This window comes from Aquarana catesbeiana, linkage group LG02 (assembly GCF_042186555.1).
Source record: "Aquarana catesbeiana isolate 2022-GZ linkage group LG02, ASM4218655v1, whole genome shotgun sequence".
NCBI classification, from domain to species: Eukaryota; Metazoa; Chordata; class Amphibia; order Anura; family Ranidae; genus Aquarana; species Aquarana catesbeiana.
In genome coordinates, this window is record NC_133325.1 from 395,233,816 (window position 1) to 395,252,159 (window position 18,344).

General features: G+C 45.2%; 1 protein-coding gene across 1 annotated transcript in view; it reads right to left on the reverse strand.

Moving 5' to 3' along the window:
* APPBP2 (amyloid beta precursor protein binding protein 2) overlaps positions 1-18,344 on the reverse strand; it is a 104,036-nt gene that overhangs the window by 67,722 nt on the left and 17,970 nt on the right. The window contains exon 2 of the mRNA XM_073615248.1: positions 10,808-10,896. Within this exon, the coding sequence (XP_073471349.1) occupies positions 10,808-10,896 (89 nt within the window). The remainder of the gene's footprint in view (positions 1-10,807; positions 10,897-18,344) is intronic.

Here is an 18,344-nt window from a genome sequence, read left to right on the forward strand (position 1 = left end):
CCTAGTTAACGAAACTTAGAATTCTTCCTACACTTGTCAGATAATTTTCTTGGTAACTAATGTCTGGGAGAGTATCTATCTTCATAGTGAGCTAGGCTCTGAAGTTTAATTGGAAAAACATGTGTGTGTGTCAAACTGCACAGGTGGTCCAAGCATACCAAGTTTTTATTGATTGTGTTTAGTTTTTTTTTCTTTTTTTCTGTTAGCCATGTCTGCACATTCGAGCCCAGGTATGCCTAATGGGCTGTATTCTGTACCTTAGGACATTAGGCAGAATAAAAAAAAAAAAAAAAATTGGCTACGCCTACGGGCAGTCCTAGGTGATATACATCCCCCCTCTCTAGGCTTTCAGTTTAGTAACAAGCAGTGTCAAAAGTTTTAAAACCCCTTAGGAGGGGTGGGTGCTGTGTGTCAATGAACTCAGAGAAATGGGTTTTATGGCAAGTCAAAAAAATCCCATTTTCTCTTTCGTTCATTGACAGACACAGCACTCCATTATTCAGAACCATAGGGAAGTCCCAAAGCAGTGCCAAACATGAGGGGGGGTGGGACAACGAAAAAACCCAAGGGTAAAACAAGAGCCAAACAGGTAAAAGGATTTTTTTTTTTTCTAAGTGATTTTCTAGCAAAAAAAAAAAAAAAAAAAAAAAAAAAGGATTTTAACTTGAAACCAACAAAATGTCAGAAAAAGGTTTATTGTTTACATGGTTAAACTTAATTCATTTACACACGAAGTCCATTTCATTGACAAAATTGTTACAATGTTTAGACTTAGTTCAACTGATAAAGAATGTTTTAATTCTTGGCAGACTGCCCCATTTTTTTCTTCTTCTTTTGATGGCTGTGGCTTCCGAAGAGCAGAGAGGATTCTTTGCATAGCAAGAATCGTGAAACTTATCAAGAACACAACAGAGAAAAAAAAAAAAATAATCGCAATAACGATTCTTGACGATTAATCGTGCAGCTCTAATACAAGATGGAGCCCAACCTGAACAATACCCCTTCAAGAGGAAATAGACCCTCTAAACCAGGGGTCTCAAACTGGTGGCCCTCCAACTGTTGCGAAACTACAAGTCCCATCATTCCCTTGCCTGTGGGAGTCAGGCTTATAACCGTCAGCCTTGCAATGCCTCATGGGACATGTAGTTTTGCAACAGCTGGAGGGCCGCCAGTTTGAGACCCCTGCTCTAAAAAGTCTGCAAAACCTTGCGGACAGAGGCATCCACAGACGCCAACACATCCACTTCGTAGAACGTTGTGAAAGTGTACATCGACGACCAGTGGCCGCTTTACAAAATTGCAACAGACACCTGATGACAAAAGGCCCAAAAAGCACTAAGCGCCTGAGAAGAATGCGCCGTAACAGGGAAAGGAGAAACCTGATCCGACGGAATAGGCCAGAATCATCATCTGTTTGATCCATCCAGAAATGGTCGCAGAAGAAGCAGACAGCCCCTTTTTCTTGGCCCGTCCGTGATCACAGCGAGTCTGACCTCCAAAAAAAGTCTTAATGGCTGCCAAATACACCCGAATCCCCCAAACCACATCCAGGGCAGATAAGGCAAATTCCTTAGGATTACCAGAGAGACACAAGGAAGGCAACACAATGTCCTTATTCAAAAGGAAATCTGAGGAAGGAACGATGGAAAAGGGTGAAGAGCCACCTTAACCTAGTGTAACCCTGGGGTAAGGTGTATGACAAGATAACGCCTCCATTTCTGACACCCTGTGACCAGAAGTGTTAGCCACCGAGAGGCCACCTTCCGAGACAGAGTAAGCAGTGGAATCTCCAGAATATTTTGAGAGAGGCTTCTGGAGAACCGAAATCACCAAGTTCAGATCCCACTGAGGTAGAAGATACCGCACAGGTGGAAACAGATGTTGAACCCCTTGAATAAAAAAAAGCTACGCACCAGGGAGTGCGAGACCAGGGGATGCTAAAGAAGACCACCCAGGCTGACACCTGGACCTTGATGGTACTCTAAGCTCATTCCTGCTAAACCCCCGTGAAGGGGAGGTCGGAATCAGAGCCACCGAGAAAGAACGAGGATGAATGCCCGGCGAGTCACCAGGATATATGCACTTTTCACATATGCGAGGTAGATTCCCTAGCCATTAGCAGCGTTGGAACTGCAGCACCTGGCTCATCACAGCCAGGTTGTTAAAACCAGCGACTCTAAAGTAGGATGGAAGAACGGCCCTTGGGACAGTAGATCCACCCTCCCAGGTGCGCCGGTGACCTTCGGCGACCAGGCGCACTCGGTCGTTGTACCCAGACCAACGCGACCCATCTGGAGCCAAAAGAATGACCGAAATCCCCACGGTCGTGATCCTGCGCAAAAGCCAAGCAGAAGCTGGAGAGGAGAAAGGCGTAGAGCAAATGTTACCAGCCCCATGGGTCACCAGAGCGATTGAGGTTCCCACCAGAGGATCCCGTGACCTTGCCAGAAACCTTGGTACCGTCCTGTTGAGCCAGGACGCAAACAGATCTACCTCAGGAGTGCCTCATCGGAGACATATCCGATGAAACACAGCCCGGTGAAGGGCCCACCCCATGGTCCAACCCTAGCCAACTGAGGCATCCGACTGTCAGTATTCCACTCCTGGAATGCGTACTTCAGAGAGGGCCAGCCAAGACGTTCTGCCCACCGGAGGATTCTGGCAACTGCCAGGGCTGCCGACACCCTATTTGGCCCTCCCTGGTGATTGACATAAGCCATCGCCGTTGCATTGTTCGACTGGATACATACTGGGAGCCCCGAGTCCATGACCCAGACATGCTCTGATTGCTTGAAGTTCCAGGATATTGCTCGGTAGTCCGGATTCCACCAGCATCCCACGACCCTGAGCAAAGCTCAGTCCCAGGACATCTCCCCAACCAGACAGACTAGCATTGGTAGTCACCCTGTTCAATACAAGGGGAGAAAGGATTTACCCTGCCGAAGTACCGGAGAGCGAAGCCACCAGACCAGGGAACCTCTGGTTTCCTGACTCAGGCGAATCAGATTGTCCAGAAACCTCGGGCACTTGTCCCATTATGCCAGGATATCCCTGAAGGGAGCTTGTATGGAACTGTGCAAATGGAACCACCTCAAAAAAAAAAAAAAAAAAAAAAAAAAAGGGTAGATATCAGGCCCAGCACCACAGGCAGGTCCGCAGGGAGGCCCACCTACCAGACAACAGTAAATGAAAAACGTGGCATGCAACTTCTTGAGTTTGTCCAGAGGAAGAAACACTCTGGACGGAGCTGAAGGCTGGGTCCAAAAGCAGACTTCAGATAGTATAGAAGCCAAGTGAATCTAAGTCTGTATAGGAGCTACGTTGCCCCTCGGGGTAGTCGAGGACTCGCAGAAGATCGTCCTGGCAGCCCAGGACCTCAAACCCCCACTGACGTAACCACGCCAGATCCTCGTGAACCACCAAGGAGTGGTGGCAAGACCAAAAGGCAACTCCACACGCTGATAATGCGCAGCACCCACAGCAAAAATGGAGGAAGTGCTGGAGTCGGGCACATAATGAAATGCATAAGTAATCATTCGTGATGTCGATAGAAGCCAGAAAGTCCCCATGATTAAAGGGTGCCACCACCGTGCGGACGGACTCCATCCTGAAATTCTGTACCCACACATGGCAGGTCAGGGCATGGAGGTCCAGATCTGGACGTACCATGCCCTCCATCTTTTGGACTGTGAACAGGTTTGAATAAAATCCCCGAAACTGTTCTTGACACGGTAACCGGGACAGTGACACTCTGAAGCAACAGGGCTCGCACAGCCCCACGAGGAGAACAGCAAACGGTCCGGCAACAGACGCACACTGGAAGCATAAAAAAAAAAAAAAAAAAAAAAAAAGAGGAGTCCAGAAAACCATCTTGTAACCAGACAAAATCAATTCAAGACGCGTAATGATGTCATCCAGGGTAGTCCCCACAATACATGTCTAAGCACCACTGCTAAAATAGGGAGCTCAGCAACCAGGAGAACTGTGCCCAAGAGGCATAGCAGACAAGCTGCAATGCCTAGACCAACAAGTCCGCCAATGCAGCAAAGGCAGGGGGATTCTACTCCCCCTCTACCTCTAGATATGTCAGCTGGATCTTTAGACGCTTGAGATTCCTCTATTGAAATCATGGTTGCCTTGAGCACAGCCTAGAGAAGGGGCTCCACTACTGGTGGAGGGTACCTCACAGTAAGCAGTTTCAGAAGCACAAAGGGCACTTTGGACACTCCCAGTCTTCATGGACAAATTTGGCAAAATAAGAGGGAGAAAGGAACGCTTTCGCCGCGTAGGACGGTTTATGGGTGCCAAAGGGGAACCAGCGCTCCACCACAGCCACGGCTGCATCTCCCATCTTGAAAGGTTCCTGCACAGATGTAATAAGTGCAACAACAGTGCCTTTTCGAGCACCACTGCAGTTGCGTAGGAATATTCCTCACTCCCTGACAGGGAGCGTGGCCACCAACTCAACTTCGAGAGAGGAGGTAGGGGAGGTAGGGGGTGCCATTTACTAGGCTATATGCTTAAGCGCCACCACAAAAAAAAAAAAAAAAACCCCACTCGGGGGGGGGGGGGGGGCGGCCACCAACTGAGACACCCCCCCCCCCGAGGCCCCGCACGGGGGATGTCGACCGAGGCCCCGCAAGGTGCCAGGAGCAGGGCCCACCTAAAAGGACCCCCAAAACAAGATCGCCCTTAGAGCCCCCACAGTGCCTCCCTTCTGGTAGGGGAGAGGCCACAAGGCCTAGAGGCTGCAAAAGCCATGGCCTAAATTTTTGGCCATCTGCCGCAACAGGACCAATTCGCTAACCAGAGGGCGGAAACCCAAAAAACGGAAAAGTGGCAGCCCCCGGTCGGTAGGCTGCAAAGCTGCAACTTAAATTATGAGAGGGGCGCCGCAGGCACCCTCCTCCTTGTCTCAACCATTGCAGATGGGCCCAAGGGATACAACCCCCCTCCCCCAGTAGCAACCCAGAGGGTGGAGGGGGGGGGGGGGAAGCCTGGGCCTCACCCCAGGAAGGAAGGGACGGAGGGGGTTGGAGAACCCCGAAGGAACCGACCACCCAGGGAGTACCCGCGTCCCACAACACATCCAGGAGGTGAGAGGAGGGGCCCCGTATTTACCTATCCAGCGAAGTCTGTGGGTAACGCTGCCAGACAGATCCCCTCGCCACTGAAGTGGGGGGGGGGGGGCTGTCGGCCATGAGGAACTCTGCGACTCAAGCCAAGACCGGTCATATGCGACCTCGCAAGATGTTTAACTCGCAGGGCCAGCCTTTGTCCAGTGGGGCCATGTCCCGTCTGACCTAGAGCATAGCTGCGGTCTGCACGTGCTTGCTGGCCAGACTGGGGAGATCACTGGATCTTAGTGTCCAGCCCGGCAGCGGATTGTAGATCTCAGAGAAATATCCAGGAAAAGAGAAAAAAAAAAAAAATTCCCAGGACTAGAAATACCAGCAGGGAACTAGATCCTGACTAGGCAGAAAAAAAAAAAAACTGAAGGCCTATAGCAGAGAGGGGGGGGGGGTGTATACCACCTAGAACTGCCCATAGGTGTAGCCAAGTCTTTTTCGGTCTAGTGTCCTACTCCTGTAGGGGGCGGTATAACCCCATGGTTCTGAATAATGGAACACTGTGTGTCGATGAACGAAAGAGAAAAAAATAAAAATAAAAAATTAATTGATCCTGTTCCTTTAACCAGTTATGGACCAGCCACCGCAGTTGTACTGCAGCAGGTTGGCTCTCCTGGGCAAATTGCTGTCATTGTAAGTTGGGCACGTGCGGCGATCGGATTCGCTTCATAACCGATCAGTCTCGAGGCTTACGCCAATGATTTCTGGCCTGGACCTGGTTATCGGTTCTAGTGAGCAAAATGCTTCCTCTGCCTTTGTAATGTTAAACACAGGCAGGCGAAGAAGTGATGTCACCTCCCCTTGTGGAACCCTGTTCTGTTCCGGAGAGAGTACATCTAACAGCAAGTTGCACCAACACTACACTAATAGTACACGTAGGCACACCTCTCACCCCCCTATCACACCCCCCCCCCACACACACACACACACACACACACACACACAGTTAACCCCTTCACTCCGTTACTGTGTCACCAAGTGCAGTTTTCAGATTTTTCACTGATCACTGTACTGGTGACACTAATCCGCGTTAAGGCAGTGAGTAGTAGGCCCAGGTAGGTCTAGAGTACCCACCCCATTAACACCCCAATAAAGGTTCAACACCTTGATAACCCCCCCAGTTAACCCTTTCATCCCGTCACCAGTGTCACTAATATAGTGTACTGATCTCTTTTCTGATCGCCGTATTAGTGTCACGGGTGACGCTAGGTAGCCAGTTACTGTCACAGTCAAGTTTTTATAGCGTCAGGGTATCCTCCATATATTACCAAATAAAGGTTTAACCCCCTGATCGCCCCCGCAGTACAGGTTTCAGCATCAAACCCAGGCAGCATCAGATTAGTGCCAGTAGTGTTAACACCCACACGATACACCTCCCTTACTAGTATAGTGTCTGAACGGATCAAGATCTTTGACTTTAACAAAACTGGACTAGCTATTAGCGTCCCCAGTAGCATATGTGTTCCCAAAAATGCGGCATTAGCACCTGCATTTAGCCCCTCTGCCCAGCCCACCCAAGTGCAGGATCAAATCAATCACCGTCACTTACAAAACAAAATAAATGCAGTGTTCGCAGAGTCAGGCCTGATCCCTGCAAACAACCAGGTGCTCTTTTGCCCTAAATCGCACTAGTTGTACCAGTAAATTTAGAGGCCAAGATGTCCAGACGGTGGAACACTAGTAAAGAGGCCTACACATTGCTGAGCATAACAGATGAGAGCTAAGAGGGAGCCACGTCACTGTCAGATTCAGGGTCAGTATGCGAACCAGTAGAGAGCAGCAGCACCCTGACAGATAGCAGGGACCACTACTCCATCGTCAGACATACCCAACCCTGTTCTGTTGTTGAGGTTCAAGAACCACAGGGCTCTCGTATGGAGCAGAGAGCCAGTACTAGTGCCGCTCAGCCTTCTGGTGAACTGGCAAGCACCAGTGGCCTAGTACATCCACGTCGTAGTCAACCAGCACTGCAATATCACTTGGTGACATGGCGAGTCCCACAAGTGCAGTTCAAGCTGGTGTGGTGGCTAGCACAAGTAGTCTCCCGCAGCCACCAAGAGTTCGTACACAGGCCCATAGTGCCCTTCCCGCTGCATATGACAATCTTAATTGGGAGCCCACCACTTCTGCAGCACCTGTACTACCTCCATTCACTGGCCAACCGGAATTCAGGTGGAAATAGATCTATTGTCATCAGTTTGTATGCTGGTCAACTTATCACGGCTAATCCCCAGTTGACCCTTGCCAGAGAATGGAAACCTATTACGGTTTCCAAATTTAAAGCCTTTCTGGGCCCATCCCTCTTCATGAGCACAAAAAAAAAAAAAAAAAAAAAAGGAGTGCATTGCGGTCATATTGGTCCACTGACCCTATTCACCATATACCCGTGTTCTCTGCTTCCATGACCAGGAGGCAATATAGGCAGATGTTGCAGTTCATGCATTTCAACGACAATTAACTCTGTCGTCCTCAGGGTGACCCTGAATATGATCAGCTCCATAAAATTCGGTCCCTCGTAAACCACTTCAGCCAACAGTTTGGAGCCTTGTTAAAGTTTTCTGCGTTAAATTTGCTGGCCGATTGTCTTTCAAACAGTATCTCCCCAGCAAGCGTGCCAGATATGGGGTCAAGTTGTTTAAGCTCTGTGACAGGGCAACAGGCTATACATATAGTTTTATGGTTTACGAGGGAAAAGACTGTCACGTGGAGCCCCTCCAACTGCCCAGACTACATAGGGAGTGCTAGCAAGATTGTTTGAGACATAGCGTCATTCTTATTCGGAAAGGGGTACCACTTGTACTATTACACAAGCGTGCCACTTTAGTCACCTTTTTGATTGTGGAATTGGCGTATGTGGCACCGATCTAATCGCCAGGGCTTCCCCCAACGGCTTGTAGATTCCCAACTTAGATGAGGGGGAAAAGAGCCTGCTTGAAGTGTAATAATTAACTATCAGTGAAGTGGAGGGACACATGGAAGGTTTTCGTTCTGTCCTCCCTTCACGCAGATACGACAGTGGAAATTCCAACAGCAACTGGTGTTGTGAAGCCCCTGTGTCCACGAATACAACCTTAACATGGGAGGGGTGGACGGCAACGACCAGGTGATGGCGCCATACTTAGCTGCCCGTAAGGCCAGACGCTGGTATAAAAAAGCATCTGTATACTTATTCCAATTGGCTCTGCTGAACGCTTAGGTGCTATACAAAGCGACAGGACAAACTGGATCCTTCCTAAAATTCCAAGAAGAGATCACAGACCTTCTGTTTCCAGACGGTGCTGTGGCCCAACTTCCCAATGCAAATGCAGCTAGCCGGCTTCATGAGAGGCACTTCCCAGAAGTCCTCCATGGTACTCCTGCACAAAGAGCACCCCAAAGAAGATGTTGTGTCTGCAAAAAACACGGATATAGGCATGACATCTGCTATTATTGTCACTCCATCAGTGAATGGATCAGTCGCTACCACACACTAGTGGAGTATTAGTGTAGGGTATGGCACTGCACAGTCCTAGAGCACACATACACAGGGTCTCGAAAGATGATATGGCCATCACGTTTTGAGAGACCCCAATCTGGAACGTTTACAGTCAAAATAAAAAAGTGGGGAAAAAAAAAAAAGGGGGTGAGGGAAGAAGAGCATATATGCCAGAGCTTGGGGGCACGAGTGGAGGGGTGACCAATTAGCCGCTAGACTGCTTTTACAAGCAGTGGGAGGGAACATCCCCCCCCCGCCTCTAGAAAACCTGAAGGTGGTGCTTGGTTTTCAGGGTCCTGTATGCGGCTAGACTGCCAAAAAGTCTCACACATGTGGTATCCCTGTACTCAGAAGCAGCAGAATGTATTTTGGGGTGTAATTCCACCTATGCCCATGGCATGCGTGAGCAATAAAACATTTCAGTGACAACTTTTTTTTGCCATTTTTCAATCACTTGTGACAAAAAGAAAATATTCAATGGGCTCAACATGCCTCTCAGCAATTTCCTTGGGGTGTCCACTTTCCAAAATGGGGTCATTTGAGGGGATTTGTACTGCCCTGCCATTTTAGCACCTCAAGAAATGAGATAGACAGTCACAAACTAAAAGCTGTGTAAAATTACAGAAAATATACCATAGTTTGCACTAACCAATAAATATACGCTTATTGATTTTTTTTTTTTTTTACCCAATACATGTGGCTGAATACATTTTAGCCTAAAATATGACTAAAATTGAGTTTATTGGATATTTATTTTAATAACAAAAAGTAGAAAATATATTTTTTCTTCAAAATGTTCAGTCTTTTTGTTTAGATGGCAAAAAATAAAAATCCCAGGAGGTGATCAAATACCACCAAAAGAAAGCTCTATTTGCGGTGGAAAAAAAGGACGCAAATTTTGTTTGGGTATAGCACTGCATGACCACGCAATTACCAGTTAAAGCAGCGCAACGCCAAATTATAAAAAGTACTCTGGTCATTAAGGGTGCAAATCCTTCCGGTCCTTAAGTGGTTAAAGCATAAACAACAACAACAACACAGTGCTTTTGCTGTGTAATTTGGCCCCTTTTAGAATCTAAAATACCTGGCTGATCCTGCCTAGTTCTGACCTCCCCCTTGTAAACTTACCACGTTCATCACGGCTGCTGGCCCCCTGATACAGTGGTCAGTTTACGTATCTCCTTCATCTGCCGTCTCTCCTCTGTCCTCTCCCCCACCCACCTTCCTCCCTGCCTGTCAGTGCCATTCTGCTTCCCACCCCTTCCTGCTGCTAGAATAACTGTTATATTCATACAATCTCCTCTGTTAGATGTTATGTGCCCACTGTATGAGCTTTATAAAAAATATGCTGATTTTTACCTTATTTCAGAGCCCCTCCCAGCTGATGTCAGCAGGAGCTCTCGGTCCCTCCCGCTGTAGTTATTAGACTGGTAGGGGACAGGAGAGCAGTCATGTGAGCGCCGAAGGGTGCAATGAAATAAGGTACAAATCGGCATTGTTTTTTTTATAAAGCACATATAGTGGGACATAATGTTATCCAACAGAGGGGATTGTGTGATCATGACAAACTAGCTTTACCACCACTTTAAGGCTTTTCTATGCAAATTTGAAATACAATTTAGAAAATGGGATGTACTTTAAATGAGGAAATGGCCAAGACGCACATTAAGTCGCATGGTGTAACACAGCTAGACTGGAGTAAGAAAGATGGCTGGTGACAGCACTGCTCATGATCTAACACACTGAAATTATTTTCCTCATATGGTTGAATTAGAGGGTCAATGAGCTTGGCAATGGAAAGGTTGAAAGAGTACTTCACATTTCCACTAGCTGTAGCCACGTTTTGTTTACAGGCGTTTTTCATTTTTGGCCATTTTGAAAAAAAATAAAATATGCATACAAACGTGGCAAAACAGACGTTTTAAACGTGGGTTACTATCTATCAAGTTAAATCGTTCAGGAGAGGTTGTAATAAACATCCCGTGTACATTAAGCCTTACAGCAGGTACCTGCAAAAGGGAAACTCAGCATTAAAGTAATAACCCTTTTTTTTTTTTTTTTTTTTTTTTTAAATAAATATCAGCACATTTTTTTTTACCTAAACTTAGGCTTTAAAGTGGCATAGGGGAGGTGGAGCGCTGACTTCTATATGAACACAGCTTAAAATAGTAATGCATTTTTTAATATGTTATACATTTCTCACCTTTTATCTAATGCACGCAGCACTTTGGCAAAGACTTCTAACTCACAGAATTCACTTCCAAGCTGACACAGTCGACCTTGCTGGTAAAGCTGAAAATAGAAAAACATTGGCAAGTTTGAGGAAAGAAAGACTGTTTAAACGGTTTTAGTGTTTGTGACTCGGCAAATTACTCTTTCCTATTTTCTCAAAAGATCAACAGTTAACATGAGAAGGAACTGAAAGGAAGCGCTGCTGACCTATAGATACATTTTACTTGCCGACACATCCAACAGCTAGAGATTAGACTGCCTTAATGCCACAATGGGAAGGTTTTACAATTTATTTATTTTTTAAAGGGCTGTTAACGCAACACAACCCCCAGTAAAATTACAAAATAAAAAATGCACCTGTATAATTTATCACATAACCCTGTGTTAAGTGTGCACTAGGATAAAATGAACACTTTGCTACAATGCACAATCAAATATGTCCTCAGTACTCCAAGATGAATGAGACACTCCTGAATGAACCAGAGTATGAGAATCAGAAAGCTCAGGAATTGGAATCCTTCTTTATAATCAATGAATCAGAGGAAACAACCTCATTATGCAGATGGGAAGTGCATATATGTTATATCAGAGGAATCCTTAGATCTTTAGGAGCACATAGGAAACGCTCTCTGGGCGCGAAGCTGGACACCCTGCTTGGAGAAATAAGTGTACTCGAATTGGCACACAAGAATTCTCACGCACAACAGACTGAGGAGAAACTCTCAGGCTTACGGGATGAATTAAATCTATTAATGGATAAAGCAAAAGCTAAGCTAACCCGGTGCAGGCGAGCATACTATGAATACGGAAATAAGCCTAGCAGGATGCTAGCAAATGCGTCCAGAGAGACGAGAGCACGGAATCATATTGATCTTATTAAAACCCAGGGAGATAGTTTAGTTAGCTCCTCACAGGTAATTGCGAAGGCATTTAGAGATTATTATGCCAACCTCTATCAGATAGATAGAGGGTCAGCTGCCCACCTTGAGGACATTTAATAGAGGGGAGTTGGCAAAAAAATATATATATATTGGCTTCAGGAATGCCTAAGTTGCCTGAAGAAGGAGCAGAAGACATAGATGGTCCAATTACAATAGAAGAATTTTCAGAAGCCCTTAAACCTCGTTGAAACCAGGTAAGGCCCCAGGCCCCCCGATGGGTAAACCTTGCTTTATTAAAAGACTTTCTCTGAAAAACTGGCACCAAAATTTCTAGCCTCCTTTAACTCGATACGTGATGGGCAAACGATGCCCGTGGAGACATTAATGGCCCATATAAAACAGTAATCCCTAAGGAGGAAAAGGATCCAGGCCAATGTGCTAGTTATCGTCCAATTTCTTTGCTAAATGAAGACCTCAAGATCCTTACGAAAATACTCGCTAATAGATAACTGACATACATGCCCTCCTTAGTACACCAGGACCAAGTGGGGTTTACCCCTGATAGAGAAAATACGCAAAGGGTTCTAAATGCCATAGATCTCAATATTATCAAAAACCCCTAGTGCTTATATCCGGATGCAGAAAAAGCATTTGATAGGGTAGACTGGACATTCCTGAGAGCCACATTACAGCATATATGATTGAGAAGTGGGATGCAGAACTGGATTACAAGTTTGTATTCTTGACCTAAAGCAAGGGTGAAGATAAATGATATAACGTCTGAACCATTCTCTATAAGTAACGGAACGCGGCAGGGATGTCCACTCTCGCCTATCATATTTATTCTTACACTAGAACCCTTTTTAAAAACAATGCGGACCAGCATGACCAATATGAATTGGCCGTGTATGCGGATGATCTGCTATTCTTTATAACCTCTCCAGTTGTATTGTTACCATCCTTGTTATCGGAGTTACGCATATATGGGGGATATCCAATTTCAAGGTAAACTATAGTAAATCGGAAGTGATGGGTGTGGAAATGAATACTGCACTGCAACATCAGCTTTCTGATCATTTTGCTTTTAGATGGACAGACTCCCACATATGCTATTTAGGGACTAAAATACCGAACAAGCTTAATCGAGTGTTCAAACTTAATTTTGCCCCACTGGTACGACAGATTAAACTAGATTTTCAGCGGTGGGATAAAGAGGTCTTCACGTGGTTTGGTAGAATTAATATCATCAAAATGAATGCAATGCCGAGATTGCTATACCTGTTCCAGACCCTACCTATAAAAGCTCCCCTCGGGGTTTCTGAGGGACTTGAGATCAAGATTTGCAAGGTTTATATGGGCGGGCAAAACAGCGAGAATACGTAGAGATATAGTCTGACCTTACCAAAGGAGAGAGGAGGGGTGAGATTCCCAGATCCGGTAGGTTACTATGAAGCATCACATCTAGCACGGGTAGTGGATTGGTGAGTACTCCAAAAAGGAAAAGCCATGGATACACATGGAACAAGCAACGAGCGATATACCCTTGGAAGGGATAGCATGGCTCTTGGATGTAGAGATACCACAGGTGGCGAGACGACACCCCACTGAGGGTGCCATGCTCCAGTCCATCAAAAAGATATTTAAGAAAACTAAGATGTTGACACATCCAAGTCCCATGATACGAATCCTGGGTACCCCGATTTTTGAGCCAGGCCTCAGACCAGGGTTTCAGGGATTTAAAGCGATGGAGAATTAGCAGGATCATAGATTTCTCAATTAACAACCATGTGATGACTAAGGGGGGAGATTGAACGAGTGTTCTCGGATGACCTTGACCCATTTAGGCGAATACAGCTTAATGCCTTCCTTCGATCAATTATGCAACGAGTGCTGGTGGTAGGTACACCATCTAGGTTTAAACAGATATGCCTAAAGGGTGAACCACTGAGACATTCATTCTCATCTAGGTTGACTGAGCTAGAAGCCCCACAAGAACTGGCCTTCATACAAGCATGGGAGAGGGACCTGGGGGTTACTTTCTCTGAGACACAGAAAAATAAGATCTTTATGTTTACGCACAAGGAGTCAGTGGCAACCAGATACCAAGAAGGGGGGGGGGGGGGGGGTATAAAATTTTGACTAGGTGGTATAGAACCCCCGGAAGTATTGAATCAGATATTTCCACAAATATCGAATCTATGCTGGCGTTGCCAGGGTGCAGAGGGCACCATGTTACACATATTTTGGGAATTTTGGAAGATGGTGTCTGAAATAGTTAAAGAAATTACAGATGTGTCACTTGGAGAAAATCCGGCAGCTTTTTTGCTGCATGATATCCCATTAGCTATTGAAAAATACAAAAACTCCCTTTTAAAAAGGCATCTGCCCACGGCAGCAAAAGCTTGTATGCCGGCCCTCTGGAAAAGCACGGTAGCTCCAAATAAATTACTATGGATTGGTAGACCAACGGATATCCAACAAATGGAAAATCTTACCATGACATTGTGAGAGCAAGAAGATAAGTATCGGGAAGTTTGGACTCCCTATATTATGTACAGGAAGCATAACCCTTAAATAAAGTTTCTAACGGGGGGGGGCATAATAATATTAACCACTTGCCGACCGGGCCATAGTCGAAAGACGTCTGCAGCGCGGTCGGCTAGTTCTGGGTGGACGTCCATGGACGTCCTCCCAGAATACTGCTCTCGCGCGCCCCCTGGGGCGCGCACCCGAGAACTTCCGTGACCGCTGGGTCCATAGGACCCGGCGAATCACGGTGAACGGCCGCTAATCGCGGCCGTTTACCATGTGATCGCTCCGTCAAATGACGGAGCGATCACATGTCAACAGACCGGCGTCATGTCATGACGCCGGTTCATCCCTCCCCTCTGTGTACCGATCGGTACAGTGTGAGAGGAGAGGGGGAGGGATCGGATGGCAGCACCGCTGTGGGCTGCATGTGTAGTGCCCACAGCGGTGCTCAGTGACAATTGCTGTCACATCCATCCATCCCTCCATGCTCAGCCATCCCTGCATAATAGCCTGCAATAGCCTGCATAATAGCCTGCAATACACCCGGCACTACTCTGCAATACACCCGGCACTACTCTGCAATACACCCGGCACTACTCTGCAATACACCCGGCACTACTCTGCAATACACCCGGCACTACTCTGCAATACACCCGGCACTACTCTGCAATACACCCGGCACTACTCTGCAATACACCCGGCACTACTCTGCAATACACCCGGCACTACTCTGCAATACACCCGGCACTACTCTGCAATACACCCGGCACTACTCTGCAATACACCCGGCACTACTCTGCAATACACCCGGCACTACTCTGCAATACACCCGGCACTACTCTGCAATACACCCGGCACTACTCTGCAATATACCCGGCACTACTCTGCAATATACCCGGCACTACCCTGCAATATACCCGGCACTACCCTGCAATATACCCGGCACTACCCTGCAATATACCCGGCACTACCCTGCAATATACCCGGCACTACCCTGCAATATACCCGGCACTACCCTGCAATATACCCGGCACTACCCTGCAATATACCCGGCACTACCCTGCAATTTTTACCAGTTCCCGCCCACAGTCATATGACGTCCTTGACTTTGAGCGGGGATATCTGAATGATGGTTGCAGCTACAGGCATCATTCAGATATCAGCTTTTTCAGCCGGCGATTTCCTACACCATAAGAATGATCATAGCAGCTGTTCCACTGCTTGATCGTTCTTATGGGAGGCGAGAGGGGACGCCCCCCCCTTCCCGCCACCCTCCGGTGCTTCTACTGACTCACCGCTAGATCGAAGCCAAGATCGTTTTTTTTTTGTTTTTTTTCAGGCTTCCCAGCCTAGAGGTGAGATGTGGGGTCTTATTGACCCCATATCTCACTGTAAAAGAGGACCTGTCATGCCATATTCCTATTACAAGGATGTTTACATTCCTTGTAATAGAAATAAAAGTGATCAAAAAATTTTTTTGGGGGAAAAAAGTGTCAAACTAAAATAAAGTAAAATAAACAAAAAAAAAAAAAAAAAAAAAAAAAATTTTAAAGCGCCCCTGTCCGTGTGCTCACATGCAGAAGCGAACACTTACGTAAGTCCCGCCCACATATGAAAACAGTGTTCAAACCACACATATGAGGTATCACTGCGAACGTTGGAGCGAGAGCAATAATTTTGGCCCTAGACCTCCTCTGTGACTCAAAACATGTAACCAGTAAAAAATTTTAAAGCGTCACCTATGGAGATTTTTAAGTAGCGACGTTTGGCACCATTCCACGAGCGTGTGCAATTTTGCAGGGTGACATGTTAGGTATCTATTTACTCGGCGTAACTTCATCTTTCACATTATGCAAAAACATTGGGCTAACTTTACTGTTTTGTTTTTTTTTTAAGCACAAAACTGTTTTTTTCCCCAAAAAACGCGTTCGAAAAATTGCTGCGCAAATACCGTGTGAGATAAAAAGTTGCAACAACCGCCATTGTATTCTCTAGGGTCTTTGCTAAAAAAATCTATATAATGTTTAGGGGTTCTATGTAATTTTCTAGCAAATAAATGATGATTTTTACATGTAGGAGAGAAATGTCAGAATTGGCCTGGGTTCTCCAGAACGCCTGGAGGTGCTCCCTGCATGTTGGGCCTCTGTATGTGGTCACGCTGTGTAAAAGTCTCACACATGTGGTATCGCCATACTCGGGAGTAATAGCAGAATGTGTTTTGGGGTGTCATTTGTTGTATGCATATGCTGTGTGTGAGAAATAACCTTCTAATATGACAATTTTGTGAAAAAAAAAAAAAAGAAAAAAAAAAAAAAAAAGAAAAAAAAAAAAAAATCTTGATTTTGCAAAGAATTGTGGGAAAAGATGACAATTTCAAAAAAACTCACCATGCATCTTTTCAAATACCTTGGAATGTCTTATTTCCAAATAGGGGTCATTTGGGGGGTATTTGTACTTTTCTGGCATGTTAGGGTCTCAAGAAATTTGATAGGCCATCAGTACTTCAGGTGTGATCAATTTTCAGACATTCGCACCATAGCTTTTGGACTCTAACATTCACAAAGACCAAATAATATACACCAAGTTGTACTTATTTTTACCAAAGATATGTAGCAGTATAAATTTTGGCCAAAATTTCCAAAGAAAAATTACTAATTTGCTAAATTTTATAACAGAAACAAAGAAAAATTCATTTTTTTACCAAATTTTCAGTCTTTTTTCTTTTATAGCGCAAAAAATAAAAAACCCAACGGTGACTAAATACCACCAAAAAAAAGCTCTATTTGTGTGAAAAAAAGGACAAAAATTTCATATGGGTAAAGTGTTGTATGACTGAGTAATTGTCATTCAAAGTGTGAGAGCACCGAAAGCTGAAAATTGGTCTGGTTAGGAAGGGGGTTTAAGTGCCCAGTGGTCAAAAAAAATTTTTTTCTCTCTTCTCTCCATTTTTTGTCTTCTTTTTTTAGTATCTTGGTCTGTCTCTGCTATGGAGGATAACCAGGGCTATCCCTGGTTAAGGAAAGTGTAATAAGGTAGAAATTATCACGGGTTTGTACTAGAACAATAAGGAGGCACGAATAAATGATGTTTTGGCCTAAAGACATTATAACCTCTCGATATATGTGATATTAATTGGAGATATTCAAGAAGATATTAATTGTAAAAATAGAAGATGTAGGTGTTGATGTACTTATATGTAATACTGTATTACTATTATTGTGAAAAAAATAAAGTATTTATAAAAAAAAATATAATATGTCCTCAGGGCTTGCTTCATATTCCGCCACTGTAATCAGGATGAGCTTATGTGTAATGCTCCATATCCTAAACATTTTTTATTTAAACTGCAATGCACCTTAGAACCTACTAGAATATTTGACTACTCAGGGAGAGTCACTTCTCCAAAAGCTCCATTCCTCACTCTCCTGGAACCAAAAAAAAAAAAAACACACACACACACACACACACACACACACACACACAGTTGTGCACATAAGTTTACATACCCTGGCAGAATTTATGATTGTTGGCCATTTTTCATAGAATATGAATAACACAAAAACTTTTTTCACTCATGGTTAGTGTTTGGCTGAAGCCATTTATTAATCAATCAACTGTGTTTATTCTTTTTAAATCATAATGACAACAGAAACTACCCAAATAAACCTGATCAAAAAGTTTACATGCCCCAGTTCTTAATACCGTGTATTGCCCCCTTTAGCATCAATGACAACTTAAAGAGCTTCATCCACAAATAACACAAAAGACTTCATCTTCTCAGATAAAGCTGCCCATTCCCCTTGGCAAAAATCCTCCAGTTCCTGTAAATTCTTGGGCTGTCTTGCATGAACTGCACGTTTGAGATCTCCCCAGAGTGGCTCAATGATATTGAGGTGAGGAGACTGAGATGTTCACTCCAGAACCTTCACTTTATTCTGCTGTAACCAATGACAGGTCGATTTGGCCTTGTGTTTTGGATCATTGTCATGTTGGAATGTCCAAGTACGTCCCATGCGCAGCTTCCTGGGTGATGAATGCAAATGTTCCTCCAGTATTGTTTGATAACATACTGCATTCATCTTGCCATCAATTTTG